This window comes from Solenopsis invicta, chromosome 11 (genome assembly GCF_016802725.1).
Source record: "Solenopsis invicta isolate M01_SB chromosome 11, UNIL_Sinv_3.0, whole genome shotgun sequence".
Classification (NCBI taxonomy): Eukaryota; Metazoa; Arthropoda; class Insecta; order Hymenoptera; family Formicidae; genus Solenopsis; species Solenopsis invicta.
Genome location: NC_052674.1, coordinates 3,366,548 through 3,380,847, shown reverse-complemented (window position 1 = coordinate 3,380,847; position 14,300 = coordinate 3,366,548). Strand labels below are relative to the sequence as shown.

General features: G+C 33.4%; 4 protein-coding genes across 5 annotated transcripts; 2 read left to right on the top strand and 2 right to left on the bottom strand.

Moving 5' to 3' along the window:
- The first annotated feature begins 1,225 nt into the window (after nucleotides 1-1,225).
- Nucleotides 1,226-3,953, top strand: LOC105194642 (ran GTPase-activating protein 1). The gene is made up of 5 exons (XM_011159665.3): nucleotides 1,226-1,503; nucleotides 1,761-2,180; nucleotides 2,295-3,085; nucleotides 3,147-3,374; nucleotides 3,464-3,953. Exons 1-5 carry the CDS (start codon nucleotides 1,398-1,400, stop codon nucleotides 3,683-3,685), a joined length of 1,767 nt encoding a protein of 588 aa, XP_011157967.1. The 5' UTR covers nucleotides 1,226-1,397; the 3' UTR covers nucleotides 3,686-3,953.
- A 701-nt stretch (nucleotides 3,954-4,654) lies between these two features.
- LOC105194643 (phosphatidylserine lipase ABHD16A) lies at nucleotides 4,655-9,128 on the bottom strand. Of its 2 annotated transcripts, none has more exons than XM_011159668.3 (11): nucleotides 8,703-9,128; nucleotides 8,544-8,597; nucleotides 8,022-8,332; nucleotides 7,359-7,540; nucleotides 6,898-7,012; nucleotides 6,690-6,825; nucleotides 6,288-6,452; nucleotides 6,085-6,212; nucleotides 5,466-5,662; nucleotides 5,210-5,361; nucleotides 4,655-5,109 (listed from the first exon to the last, which is right to left on the bottom strand). In XM_011159668.3, exons 1-11 carry the CDS (start codon nucleotides 8,763-8,765, stop codon nucleotides 5,011-5,013), a joined length of 1,602 nt encoding a protein of 533 aa, XP_011157970.1. In that variant the 5' UTR covers nucleotides 8,766-9,128; the 3' UTR covers nucleotides 4,655-5,010. The 2 variants fall into 2 exon arrangements, with proteins under 2 accessions (XP_011157970.1, XP_011157969.1); XM_011159667.3 differs by having other exon boundaries at nucleotides 8,679-8,765.
- A 1,071-nt stretch (nucleotides 9,129-10,199) lies between these two features.
- LOC105194641 (endothelial differentiation-related factor 1 homolog) lies at nucleotides 10,200-12,069 on the top strand. The gene is made up of 4 exons (XM_011159664.3): nucleotides 10,200-10,485; nucleotides 10,583-10,634; nucleotides 11,235-11,395; nucleotides 11,510-12,069. Exons 1-4 carry the CDS (start codon nucleotides 10,411-10,413, stop codon nucleotides 11,663-11,665), a joined length of 444 nt encoding a protein of 147 aa, XP_011157966.1. The 5' UTR covers nucleotides 10,200-10,410; the 3' UTR covers nucleotides 11,666-12,069.
- A 114-nt stretch (nucleotides 12,070-12,183) lies between these two features.
- Nucleotides 12,184-13,812, bottom strand: LOC105194640 (proteasome subunit beta type-1). The gene is made up of 4 exons (XM_011159663.3): nucleotides 13,593-13,812; nucleotides 13,036-13,225; nucleotides 12,684-12,920; nucleotides 12,184-12,572 (listed from the first exon to the last, which is right to left on the bottom strand). Exons 1-4 carry the CDS (start codon nucleotides 13,691-13,693, stop codon nucleotides 12,387-12,389), a joined length of 714 nt encoding a protein of 237 aa, XP_011157965.1. The 5' UTR covers nucleotides 13,694-13,812; the 3' UTR covers nucleotides 12,184-12,386.
- Between the last annotated feature and the right edge of the window lie 488 nt (nucleotides 13,813-14,300).

Below are 14,300 nucleotides of genomic sequence, written 5' to 3'. Positions count from 1 at the left end.
TGTATTTTTTTGTTATATTTGGCTATAAAATGAGATATTTTTTTCGATTTGTAAATAAATATGTGAGAAAAAGATCTCTGGAAATGTGCTAGTTATAACAAATAATGTTTTATTGCGTTATATGTTTCATTCCAATAAACTCCAAGCTTTTATCTGAATATTAATTTTGATTTTTATGTATCTTCAATCAAAATGGTTAGTATATACTTTATTAAATTATAATAATCTGGTACTAATATTTTTCGTGAAGAAAATTATTCAAAATTGGTTTTATTTTTTATTGATATTTAATGTTACTTCATTATTATTATTATATATTTATATACATTCGTGGCATCTAACATTGTTTATTTCAGAATGCATCAATATCGACTGAAGTTGCAAATGTGCGAATCAGTTATGGATTTGCATAAATGAGTGATTACGGTTCACAGTTCACCTTTATAATATTGCGTGCTGAAATCGCTGAAATTCATCAAAAAAGTATTCTTATTTATTGTCATCAGCATTCATTTTTTTTTATTTTTCCAAATATTCTTTCTGCCGCATGGCAGAAATTTTTGTCTGAAATAACGTTGTAAATTAAATTCTAGCAATTAACTTAATTAGCGATTAATTCAATCAGCAAAGAAGCTCAAAGCAAAATTTTGATTTATTTATAATTCTACGTATTAAACAACAAAAAATATGTACGTTAATGAAATTTAATATTGTATAAATATTACTTGATAAGTTTGTCAGTTTTTGGTCAAGATTATACAATTGATAAATCAATTTTTTTTTAACAATTTTCTTATTCAGATAGAGTATGATATTTATGATAAATATTCGTAAATATTACTATTTATTTTTTAAAAGTATGTAAAATTTTATACATACTGTATGTACATACATAAAGAAAAAAATTAAAATCTTTATTCAATTGTTATAACGTTATTAAAATATTAGACTACATATTTTATATTTATAAATTAATCTTTATGCTTTGTAGTACAAAAATTTCATTTAAACGCAGCCGCGATTACAGGCTTGTTTCTATTCCTACACTAGACTGCACTGGAACGTTCCTTCTTGCTTTCACTAACTTTCAAATATATATCTATTTCATTTTAATTGCACAATAATTCAGGGAGTTCAGGAACAGAAAACAAACAGCATGTTTGTAACGCTAGTGATCTTTTATCCAGTGCTTTATTTGTGTTGGCAGAGGTTTCCCGCGCGTGCAGTTTTGTCGCGTTGGTCGCGTTTATAGAAACACGCATCACGCACTGTGTGTGAAGTGATATCAACAAAGGAGCGAATTTATCGACGCTTATCATACTTTGCTAGCTCGTATCGAGAGATAGTCAATCAAAATCGTTTTATAAGAATTTCCGTGACATTCGCGAACGCACAACATGTTCAGTCTAGGCGAGATTGGCGAGCAATTGAAAGACGTGAGTCGAAAATCGGTCGGGGTTTCGTTCGCCGGTCAATCGCTCGTTTTGGACACCGCGAATGACGGTAAGACGTTAGAATGATCGTAGCTTCTCGTGTTCCTCACATGCACAATGCGTACGGAGCTATTAAACAATCATATCTACTCTTTAATTCGTCTCGTCTTTTCGAGATGCAATTACTCTTTTATGTAATTTTACTTGTTACAAAAGTTTTAATTGTATGTGTATAAATTAAATATTTATTTATAAGAATTATTTTCATATTTCTTTATTATTACCAGGAAATTTGTTTATCAATAAATCTTTATCACGTTCAAACAGCTCTCCAGGTGGTAGAAGCAATCAAAGCATGCCCCTGCTTGGAATACTTGGATCTGGAAGGAAACACACTGGGTACGCCAGCTGCAGAGGTTATAGCAGAAGCGTTGAAAGAGAAGGGGACTCCATTGAAGAGAGCTCTATGGAAGGACATGTTTACCGGTCGTTTGAAAACAGAAATTCCAAAAGCTTTGGAGTACCTAGGGACAGCATTGTGTACTGCTGGCAGTCAGCTTACCGAACTTGATTTAAGCGACAATGCTTTTGGTCCAATTGGTATTCAGGGGTTAGCGAATCTGTTGGCGTCGAGTCCATGCTACGCTCTTCAACAGTTGAAGTTGAACAACAATGGTCTTGGTATATCAGGTGGAAAGATGTTAGCTAAAGCATTGGAGAAATGTCATGAAAATAGTTCTAAAGAAGGTAAGATATGTAACTAAATAGGATGTTTATTAGTGAAAAAATTTTGTTTTGTGGGAATATTATCAATTAATGTATTTTAAAATATTTTAAATGCTTTATGGAATTCTACTATAGGTACACCGCTTGCATTGAAAGTTTTCATCGTTGGTAGAAATCGGCTAGAGAATGAGGGCGCACAAGCGTTAGCATCTGTATTTGAAAAGTTGAAAACATTGGAGGAAGTTGTAATGCAGCAGAATGGGATATATCATGTGGGCATCGCAGCAATTGCACAGGGTTTATCTGCCAATCCTAATTTGCGAGTATTAAATTTGAATGATAATACAATCGGATTAAAAGGCGCCAGAGCGCTCGCTAAAGTATTACCGATTTTCCGAGGTTTGGAGGAATTAAACCTTGGAGATTGTTTATTAAAGACTAAAGGGGCTTTAGCTTTAGCAGAAGCGTTAGAGATTCACGGCAATCACACATCTCTTAGATATCTAGATTTGAGTTGTAACGAATTACGTGCGCCCGCTGGTAATGCTATTGCTAAAGCCACTCATGATAAAACTCTTCTAACAAATCTACAATTAGATGGGAATTGCTTTGGAACAGAAGGACGCGAAAACCTTAGGGAAATTCTTGCAAAATTGGGAAGACTTGATGCATTGAATTCTTTGGAAGAGGATTATACTGAGGATGAGGAAGATGACGATAACGATAATGATAACGAGGATGAACAAAGTGGAGAGGATGAAAGTGATAATAATGAAGATGAAACAAGTGACAAAGATAACAAAGAACAAGATAATATTGCACAAAGCGTAGTGGTTACAGTAGCAGAATTCGTAAAATCGCCAATAGGCGAGAAACTGTTGCTACTGCAAGATGATAATGTGCAAGCTTTCATCGATTACGCAACGGTAAGTATTAATGTGTACTTGTACTAGTAGTATTTCTAACGAGATTCACTTTTGATTTCAGAATTTAGCAAATCAAAATAATACAACTACAAAACAGAAATATATAGAAGAACTTTTACGAATAACTATGAAAGTATCGGCATTATGTGGTAGTGGCTACATAAACGTGAGAATAAAAGCAGAATCCTTGTCAGATGCTTTATACGCCAAATTATTTTCTTATGCTGTAGAAAATGATCAAATTTCAAATTTGAATAATGCATTACTAGTTAATCTTGGTTTAATAAAAGTAAGAAGAATTAAGAATTACTATTATTTATATGCACGCGCGTAGAAGATACATAAAGCAAATAAAATGATTAATTGTCCGTTTCTTAGGGCGAGGACAAAGCCAGTGGAAAAATTGATTGGAATTTGGAAGGATGTTTTAAAGCTTTGGAAAAAATTAGTCAGAGAGATTATTTCTTAGCACGTACGAGGAATATATTGAAGGTATTCTTAGAGAAACCAATGAAGACTAGTCGTGCAAATGTTGTCGATCCATTTCAAGATTCCAAAGTTGCTCTCAAAACTGTTCTAGACAGTATTCAAGTTACGTAAAGTTACTGGAAATTATCGTGGTATGACATATAGTTATTTATTTTTATACATTGCATGGAAATAATAGAAATTTCATATAAAATTAGATCATTATACCTATGAATTTTACAAAATTCTCTACATATAAATGATTTTTAAATTTTGATAATTTTAAATCAAAATTTTGTACTTTTAACATTAAATTTTTTCAATACTTTTTGCAATGTTATCTTTATCTCACTATAAGAATTTACTTTTTATTTAAAAAATAAATAATAATTACGAATAATTTACGTAACAATTAAATTATAATATTGAAATGAAAAATACATTTATTATCTTACAATGTATATGTGTTTGTGTTTGTGTGTGTGTGTATGTGTGTATGTATATGAGAATATATGTGTGTATACATATTATATATATACAGGGTAATTCAGAACGACCCATGTGTCCCTGTAAAGACGTGTTCTTGAATAAATTCTGAGACGATTTTTCCTGTACGAAAATTTTGTCCGACGCTTACTTTTTGAATAATAAGAGGATAAAGTTAGCGAATCACGGGCCGTGTACACATGATAGACAAAGGCGGCGCAACTCACCGTTCGACACAGGTAAGCGCCCGCGTCGGACGTTGAGTTGTGCCGCCTTTGTCTACCACGTGTGTACGGCCCGTGATTCGCTAACTTTATCCTCTTATTATTCAAAAAGTAAGCGTCGAACAAAATTTTCGTACAGGAAAAATCGTCTCAGAATTTATTCAAGAACACGTCTTTACAGGGACACATGGGTTGTTTTGAATCACCCTGTATATATATATATATATATATATATATATATATATATATATATATATATATGTATATATATATATATTCTCACTTAGTTTTAATGCAAGTTACTTTTATCTTTTTTAAGTTACTAATAAAATATAATACACATTATTGTAAAAGCTATTTCTTAAAATAATGTTAATATATTAAGAATCAATTTTTAAATTTTAATATGTATATTGTAATACAAATGAATTTTATACAAAGCAGTACTTGGTGATATGCGATTCGTATAATGTATTTAAAAAACGTAAATATTACAACTCCACTAAAAATGTTTAGCATGATTTTAAAGTATCTAGTGTAACATTTTTCACAAAAATTTATAAGATTGATTATAGATTAATATGGAAATTCGAATAAATAACGCTTGCGTGTATGTGTGCTAGTAAAACTCAACACGAAAATGCACTGTTATTACCGCTTTCACTTATTCATAATGTACTATATAAATAAGAATCTCTTGGGAAGCTTATTCAGATGTGTTCAAAATATAGTACTATAAAAACTACTTCACAGAAGTATGGATGCTGGGTCCCAACCTGGATGAAAAAGATCAACCGACAATGGGATACAATGTGATGATGATTGATCTTTCATATACATTGTGGCCTAAAAAATAGAATGCGAATGGAATAATAGAATCAAAAGACAATTTTCTTATTTTCTCTTTGATTTCCAATTTACGAATCTATGTGTATGTGATACGTACAAGGAAGAGAACCAACTGTATTTTTGTCCTAATATTACAATCTTGTCCCAGAGTAGACGGGTAATTTATCACCCCATCATTACTTCGAATATTAGCCGATATCAATTCTAGGCAATGTTTTTCTTCTACTTTAAACGATTCCAATATGGACGCTGTTATAAATATAAGAATCAATAATATACTATTTTTCATGTAGGATTTCTTTAAGTAACACTTAAGTAAATTTAATAATGTAACAATGAATTGAATTTCTTACTTCTATCAGACGATTCAGCGGATAGGAACCTCGATAAAACTGTTCCAGACTCGGAAGTTTCGGAAAATAAGTGTGGGTAACGCCTGAGAAGTAATTTCATCAGCAACATATTACCGCGATTTCCAGCTAAGCTATTATTAGGTATACAAAGGATTTCGTCGTCCGTTCGTCTCACTAACAATACAGTCCCATTATACCTATTAAAACAAAAAATATATAAAGGTATACATATGATACATTATCGCTAATTGCATTGTGTTGTGCAGGGTTCGGCATTTACATGTAAAATATAAATAATCTACATTACGTATGAACAATGTAAACTATGTTTTATTATGTAAATAATTTGTAAATCACTGAAGATTCAGATTTCAGTAATTTTTATTTTTCATAGTATAGATTTTTATTTTGTCAATACTATAGTCAGAAATATTAACAATCTTATAACTTACTTTTTTCTGTATTGTGTTATCCATTTAATAATTTACATTGTAGGGTCTACATGAAAAAAATTCGTATAAACATAGTGTAATCAATATGTGAATAATCCATGTAGACATAATCATGATGTAATGTAGATAAAATGTATGACCCTGATAATATGTTATGTAAAACATACCTATTTAATTGCTCTGCTATGTTTAAATTGAAATAATCTCTTATTATGTTACGAACTAAACCTTCTAGGGACGGTGACATTGTTTTAATAGCTAATGGAAGTACATCATCAAATGTAGCATCTAAAACCTGCAGTGATTAATTTATTAATTGTGGTATTGTATATATGACGTATATGTACTCAGTTGAATTGAGTAATATTACCAAGCTCTTAATGGAAGGGTAATTCATAGCAGCCCAAGTGGCGGTATAGCCTCCGATGCTCCAACCGTACAGGATTATTCGTTCCTCGGGAAACTTTAGGCGCTCAATTGCGAAGCGCATTATACAATCGACAGCGTTTTCCTCCTGGTCTGGATATGGTGCACCCTTTGTGGTCATGACTTACTGTTACTGTTATACAAGATACAAGTTGGCTCTCGAAGAAGGCTTGCCATTACTCCAACTTTGCATTTACTGTCTGAATGACAATAACTGCAACATTGGCAAAATTTTATTGTTGCAATAAAGAATTTTATACGACGGAGTAATAGCAATTCTTCCCGTCGGATTGTTATTGTGAAAATATATGCGAAGCTTACTCCTTTGTGCAAGCATGATACTTACAGTACTACTGCCGAAACCTGGATGATTCCAGCCCAGCACCGAATAGCCTTTGGTCAGAGGAGTGGATATAATGCCTGTTTCATAGAAACCACAATTCCCTTCACAGGTTACAACCAATATGTCGCCATTAGAGCTTCTGCAATGGGATATGTCAGGAAACAATTTGTAACTCAATGGAAAATATTGATAAAGTTATTGTTTACATTACTTGTTGCGCCGATCAACGAACATCGTATCGATTTGATTTTTATCAACAGTCATTAATTTGAATCTTTCTCCACCTTGTTTTATCAAATCTATCCTTCCTTTCACCAACGTTGAGCCTTTAACATTGTAAATAAAATGATATTAAGTTGCATATAAACCTGAGAAAATGCAATAATAGGATTGGAAAGAAACTTATTACTTTAGTTTTTTTTTACAGTAACTGTAACTCAACTTAATTACATTTTTTAGGTAACTAATTTTGTAATTATTTTATATATTTTAAATTTATTTGTCAACATGTGATCTGTATTCATTAGAATAAAGTAATAAATCATTTTCAAAAATAGCTATCATATCCTGAAGCTATCTTATCCTGAAGTTGCAAAATTAATATAACTAATTATTTTTACAAAATAACTCCAATTACAATTCTGTATCATAATAGTAATAATAATGTGTTACCGAGCGCCCATCCGATCAGAGATATACTGCCGGGATAAATCAGTTTACCCGCGAAGATGTGTGCTACCATATACGAGAGTAATTTACATGGTATGGCAAGTATAAATTCTTTGCCGCTTTGTCTCCTAAGACGTCCACTAGCTTTTGCAATTTTTTCTAGTGTCAACTTATCTGCAGTTTCGCTACAAGAAATAATTAATAGTAATATTAATTGTGACACACAAACCATTGTAAAATTTTCCATCTTAGTCTTCTAACTAGTCTTCCATCTTAGTCTTCTAACTAAAAGATCAATATTTCTTCAACTGAAATGTGCAAACTTTATTTTCTAAGTTTTGGAATGAAAATTAAACAATTTTGAATTGTAAATCAATTTTCCAAGACATTAATTTGAGATTAGAAAATAATTAGAAAATATTTTATATTTATTACAGAGCTATTATAGACTTATAAAAGATTACTACAAAAATCGACACAAACATTCTAGCTTTTTTTGGTACTCAATGAATAACAAAGAGAATGATGCTTGTGTTAATTTTATCACTAAATGAAAAGCACCTATAAATATCTTAAATTTATTTATAAAAAATTTAATTTTATTATAAAATGAAAGTTAAAGATCCTCGAATATCTTGTATATTAATTATATAATAATTGTTGTACCTTAGTTCTGATACATCAAAATCCACAGGCCATGCCCAGAATTCAAAATCATATTTGTGAAGCTCCTGCTTTGTGCTTGCATTGTAATGCAGATGTGCCTCATTCAAGGTCTCCACGAATTTTACATACACTGGATTGTTGACCCTGGAGTAACCTCGTGCAGCCAACGAGGCAACGAGAAGTGCACCAGCACCAGCTGCCAATTTACTCAAGCAAGAGACATTATCTGTCAATGAATAGCCACGCTGATACATGGCGAACATAGCAATAACTGGCACAGCATAAAGGCTTATGGACCATATCGCTGCAAACTGCAACAGTGCAAGAACAATTTGTGAATTCGCACATTCTTGTAGCTGTAATAATATAGAAGATGTGATCAAATTAGTAGAATGTAATAGAAGATCACGTTCGTCGGCACTTTGAGAATTTCTGCTTGTACGGAGCAGAACACGATAAAAGATGTGGCAAGTTTTTAACAGCTCTGTCTATAAATTCTTTTCTATCGCACAAAACACTTACGGAAATCACAATTTGGTCGCCCCATCGCTCCAGGTTCTTCGCTTCGTACGATTTCTGTAACGCATACACACGCACTGTAACCTCAATTGTATGCAAATTCCTGCGGAAAATGCTGAATAAGTGTGTCGTACTTACGTCAACCAGACCGATCCACGTTACCTCGTAAATCTTGAACAGTCGTGGACTGAACGTACACCTCCATAGCGTCCTGATCAACGACATCTTGTCCTCGCGCGGTTAGCTGAACAGCCGTATAAATATGCTACTGCGGACGTCGCGATGCGGATCGAAGATTCACAGCAGTAATGCTAGAACCGACAACAAAGGTAGAGGGAATGGGGAGGTAGGAGGACTGGACGACTGGACGGACTCTCGGCGATCGAACACGCGCAATAGATCGGCGACTAAAGAGCAAGAGAGGAAGAAAAAGAGAGCGAGAAAACGAAACGGAGATGTAAAACTGTCGAATGAGAAACTTGCTCACTTACTCCGCGTAAATGTTCGGATAAGTGCGACTACATTTTGATAAACAAATTTTTAATAAAACTTTTGATGAAACTTCAATGAACTTGACGTTTCATTAAATTTAATGAAATTTCAATGAATATGCAATAAAATTTTAATTTATGTTTATATTTTGCTGAAAAAATTATTTTCCGCGTTTAATGAGAAACAGTTGAAATTTTAACGAGAATTCAATTGTAATAAAATTTGAATGAAAAACTATTAATACTGTTTAACATAAAAAATAAGTTTTATTTAAATTGTAATTTTAAATTTTTAATGAAATGTCCATGAAAAATCGTCACTATTTCCTCAGCCAATAATATGGAATCGATTTTGATTCAATATATATCGATTCGATAATTTCGATAGTGCATTGATATCGATTCGATGATTTCGATGTAGAATCGATATCGATTTCATTATCATTTCTGGGTAGGTCGTAATAAACAAATTAATAATAAATACTTTATTAAAAATAATAAAATTTTGATAAAATTGAAATAAAAATTCAACAAAATATCGAAATTTGATTAAAATGCTATCAAATTTTTTTCACAAGGCAAATATTTATTATGATAAATCTTTATTGTGTATTTAATCTAAGATCATAAAAATGTTTATGTAATATTGTAAACGTTTATAAAATATCCAAATGTTGTAAATATTTGTAAATCTTTTATAAATATTATGTAATACTGTCCAGGGATAAACTTTCTGCTGTGTGAAAATAGTTGCGTATGAGATTTCATATAGAAGTTTAAAGTTAAAATTAGAACAGAAGAGAACGACACAACCTACGTAGTTATCACAATGATCGATGTAAAAAGAAATTTTTTTGTGCACGCAGCAATTGAAAATTGGACAGTTACGCTAGCACGAGTTGCATGAGTTTGCATAAGTTGCATTTTGGATCTCGCGGTTGTGAGACGTAAGGCGCTCCGCGAACGCGTTGCGTCGTGTCGTGTCGTATCGCAATTTTCCCGGCCGGTGTGGCGTCGCAGAGAAAAAATTAGTGTTCGCGAGCACAAGGACACGCGGTGAGTTGTATCCACGGTATCCCCGTAGGCGTCGACTCCCGATGTTCGCGGAATCGCGACTTCGCGCCGGTCGATCGAGCGACCGCGCTGCATGATTTTCGGAACGTCCGCGAGGCGGAGAGAAGACCTTGTTCGGCTGGAAACGCAACACGGCGCGGGAGCGGCGGGCGGCGGGGCCGGCGGGAGCAGAGTCAGTAGAGCGACCGCTATCGTTGTCGTGGTCACACGTTTGAGGAAACGTTTTTCCCCGCGAACGCTCGTGCTCCCAACCCATCGCGACCAACTCCCCCGAGCTCGTCGTAGCGATATTTTTTTTTAACAGTATGTCAGACTGGGACACCGCGCCTATCACTCTTCGCAAGCGCGTCCCGAAGTCATCCACGCTAAAAACGGAGAAGGTAATCCATCTCGTTCCACGTACGTGGTCTGATCCGGCTGGCCAGCCGCCGCGTATCTGCGCCACGCGATTGTGTAACCGAATGTGTTTGTTTATAGGCGGTCAACGACGCTCGGCGGCAGGGTTACACCGTCGAGACACAAGCAAAATGTGAGTACCACGAGTCTGACCATGATTTTTGCTTTTTCCCTCGTGGGGAATTGTTTCCGTTCGCGACATAAACAAAGTCTGTGCTCGCCGCTTCTGCGTACTTTCTTATCTGAGATAACAGTTACATCATGGTCTCGTAAGACCGAACTGCAAATTGCAAAACGTGATACTTATATTTTCCTCTTTCCTCTGAATAACAATATATGTAAATGTCAGCACAGTTGCATTAAAAAAATTGCATGTATATTGCATTATTATTGAGCCTTAGATAATAAGGCTTGAAGTAGTTTGAAAACAGATTAATGTATATAGTAGATAATGTATATAATGGATATATGTAAGGTTATCTATATTTCAAGAAATATATTTAGTAGATGTTTAGTATTCTATCAATATGCTATATAAATAATCGAAAGAGACATTGTGAATAGATAATTAAGATTTTAAGATTTTAATCAAGATAGTTTGCTTAATTTTTACAGATTTAGAATGTTGTCCTAAAAATATTTTATTGTATTTTATCACCACATATGTTATAATTTTATTCTAGCAATATTTTATCAGGAGTACAATATTTCTGAAAATAATATTTCTGATTAGGGGGTGGTGGTGCAAACAGACAACATGTAACTACAAAGAACACAGCTAAATTAGATCGTGAAACGGAGGAATTAAAGCACGATCAAATTCCACTCGAACTTGGCAAACTTATCCAGCAAGGACGACAGAGTAAGGGAATGTCGCAAAAAGATCTGGCTACGGTAAAATATTTGTTTTATAATTTAACTACTTATTGTATTAAACTAGTAGAGAAAAATAAAGTACAAATTTTTTGTTAAATTGCGTTAACGTTTTTTCTTTTTTTTTTTTTACAGAAGGTAAACGAGAAGGCGCAAGTCATTAATGATTACGAAGCCGGACGTGGAATACCGAACCAGATGGTAATTGGCAAAATCGAGCGAGTACTTGGAATTAAATTGCGCGGTAAAGATCGCGGCAAACCGCTAACGGCCCCCGGGACGAAGAAGTGAATCTCGGGGGGAAGCAATGTCTATCTTTCGATCCTTATATACTGTTCCCATGGAAGAACTATGAGAAAGACGGTAGAAACGGAACGCAACAAAAAAAAAAGAATTCCCTACCTTCTTTTCCTTTGGTTATATGGATATTGAACAGTAAAAACTGGGTTATAATTAACTTGTCTTCATGTATGAAATAAAAGAAAGTTATTTTAGGATATCACAAATACGTATGGAGTAACACACGGTTACGTACAAGTGCATACATAGTGTAACGTTAAACAAGGCTTATTGAGTTACCTTTGCGCGTAATCGTTTGTTATAGATTTTTAAGTGTACATTACTAATGCTAATCATGAGGTAAATGCGAAACATGTTTGAATGACAAAATAAAATTCTTAATTTATGGTAAAGTATCAGGTATTTGTTCTCATTGAGCATGGTGAAGATTTATTAAAACTATATGAATGAAAGTATAGATGAGATACACATACACAAATAGAAAATATAGTATATAAATATAAAGTCTATTTAAATATCTTTTGTCTTGTATATTTCAGACTTTTGTCTTTTATACATTATTTAAAATCTGTAAAAAAAAATCAAGCTACCTTATTCCACATAGTGCATTCTTTCCTTCAAAGGAAGTTCAAGAGAGAATTTGATAACAAAACGTTGGAATATTCAAATAACTTTATTTGCGCAGATATAGTATAAATGCTTTTTTTATCCATTAATCCTTTCTCAAAGCAAAACTGGAGTCTTTTATTCCATCCTTTGTAATAATTTTGATGGTTATTCCATCACCTGTATATATATCTCTTTCAGCCGCAGAAGTGAAAACATCTTTCAAAATTGCTACAGCTTTTTCTTGAGTCACTGGTGTAGGAGTGACACCTTCTTGATTTTTGTAACCAATCTAAAAGATAAAAAAATTACACGTGATACCAATTAAATAATTTTTTTTCTTAAACATTTCTTGTTGCACATAAACACACATATATATGTATATAAAAATTGAAATATATACCTGATTATCAAGAAGTGGTTGCAAAAGTGCACCAGCTGAACCACCAGCCCTATATGTAGTTTTCTCACAATGTCCAATTGGATCATAACTATATATACAGCCTTTTCCATTTTCATCTAATCCAGCAAGTATATTACTGACATAATAAGGAAAGAATCTTTTGTGATATAGCATTATCGACAGCATTTGTGCAGCTGCTGGGGTTGACATTTCTTTTTGATGTTCATGTTTATACATCTAAAGCGAGACAACAACTGTTATACATACGTCTAACAATTTAACATGTATGATATCATGTAACTATATGCTTTACTATATTTAAATGCTAATTGATTACAAGTATAGTTTATACCTGCATGCGAGCAGATAGGAGACGAGTTAGAGTCAAGGTGTCACACCAGCAACCAGAGCATCCCAAGATTGTAGTGTTTGACAAAGAGAATAATTTATCCTGTTCTCGAGTGTAAATTGAGAATCCAGTGCTGAGACGTGTGTCTGCAGCTATGACGCAAAAATCATCTCCAGCAAGAGCTACTACACTCCTGGGAACAAAACATTTTCATATAATTGTGTAAATGTAAAATATTCTGGATGTTGTGTGTGCATGCTCATATATGTGTTACAAAAAAATATATATATAAAATCTAGTTGAATTATATACAATTATAACCTAGTTTTTCTTTTTATTATATATATGTTACTTTATATATTATAATTACCATAGTTTATATAGTACATGTACTATATAAATATATATATAGTGTACATATATAAATGTATAAAAAATATAAAGTTATAGAGAAAGATTAGACAAAAACTAAAGTTTAACGATTAACTGTAGAAATATATAATTTTTTAGATGTAATTTTTAAAATCAGTAGAAGTATAGGTTACTTCCATTCAACCTACCCTCCATTGTCAGAATACGGACTGAAGCTCACTTTTTTCGCTCCTTGCACCTCGTAATCGGGTAAACGTCCTTTTCCATTTTCTGTCAACAGATCCATCATTGCGTTTGGCTCTCCAAAGTGTTTCGAATGAAAATTGTCTGAAATTGAATGACACTACAATTTCTCGCGACAGCGCAGCATAACGTCGAACGGCAAAACCAGGCAAAACCACGGGCAAAATAGTCACAGATTCGTGCAAGTTCATAGGTATGTTCTGTTTGGCGCTCATAATAATTACAAGTTTAGGCCTTGTGCACAGGCCGCATTCAGCGGACTCAACAATTCAGTGAGCGCTTGCTGTTATTGGTGTATTCTTTTATATCTAAAGGTCTGATTGGACGATCTAAAAAAGTACACCAATAACAGCGAGTATTTACTCAACTGTTAAGTTCACTGAACGTACTCAATAGCTGTGTTTCAAAATTTATGGCCGGTACGAATGTCGTTTTATCTTTCTTGATGTTTAATATTCATCAATATATAACAAAGAGAGAATGACACTTTTATTATTAAATAAAAAGCATTAATTTTGACATGATCTGTTCCGTACTCGCTGAGTGCGTTAAGTCGCGGCGCGAGAAACGGACTTTATGCCGACAGATCGTTGAACTCTGACTGATATGTTCAGATGACGTTTTAACGTTTGTACATCGCCAATACGTGGATG

Bases quoted from the DNA above. Each gene is read 5' to 3' on its own strand.
- LOC105194642 (XM_011159665.3), top strand. From the start codon at position 1,398: ATGTTCAGTCTAGGCGAGATTGGCGAGCAATTGAAAGACGTGAGTCGA. The intron at 1,504-1,760 runs GTAAGACGTTAG...ACGTTCAAACAG, and splicing joins TTTGGACACCGCGAATGACG to CTCTCCAGGTGGTAGAAGCA. The intron at 2,181-2,294 runs GTAAGATATGTA...ATTCTACTATAG, and splicing joins TGAAAATAGTTCTAAAGAAG to GTACACCGCTTGCATTGAAA.
- LOC105194643 (XM_011159667.3), bottom strand. From the start codon at position 8,765: ATGTCGTTGATCAGGACGCTATGGAGGTGTACGTTCAGTCCACGACTG. The intron at 8,333-8,543 runs GTAAGTGTTTTG...GCACTGTTGCAG, and splicing joins GCGACCAAATTGTGATTTCC to TTTGCAGCGATATGGTCCAT. The intron at 7,013-7,358 runs GTAACACATTAT...ACAATGTTAAAG, and splicing joins TCTGATCGGATGGGCGCTCG to GCTCAACGTTGGTGAAAGGA.
- LOC105194641 (XM_011159664.3), top strand. From the start codon at position 10,411: ATGTCAGACTGGGACACCGCGCCTATCACTCTTCGCAAGCGCGTCCCG. The intron at 10,486-10,582 runs GTAATCCATCTC...GTTTGTTTATAG, and splicing joins CCACGCTAAAAACGGAGAAG to GCGGTCAACGACGCTCGGCG. The intron at 11,396-11,509 runs GTAAAATATTTG...TTTTTTTTACAG, and splicing joins CGCAAAAAGATCTGGCTACG to AAGGTAAACGAGAAGGCGCA.
- LOC105194640 (XM_011159663.3), bottom strand. From the start codon at position 13,693: ATGATGGATCTGTTGACAGAAAATGGAAAAGGACGTTTACCCGATTAC. The intron at 12,921-13,035 runs GTATAAACTATA...GTCTCGCTTTAG, and splicing joins TCCTATCTGCTCGCATGCAG to ATGTATAAACATGAACATCA. The intron at 12,573-12,683 runs GTATATATTTCA...TTTATCTTTTAG, and splicing joins AACCACTTCTTGATAATCAG to ATTGGTTACAAAAATCAAGA.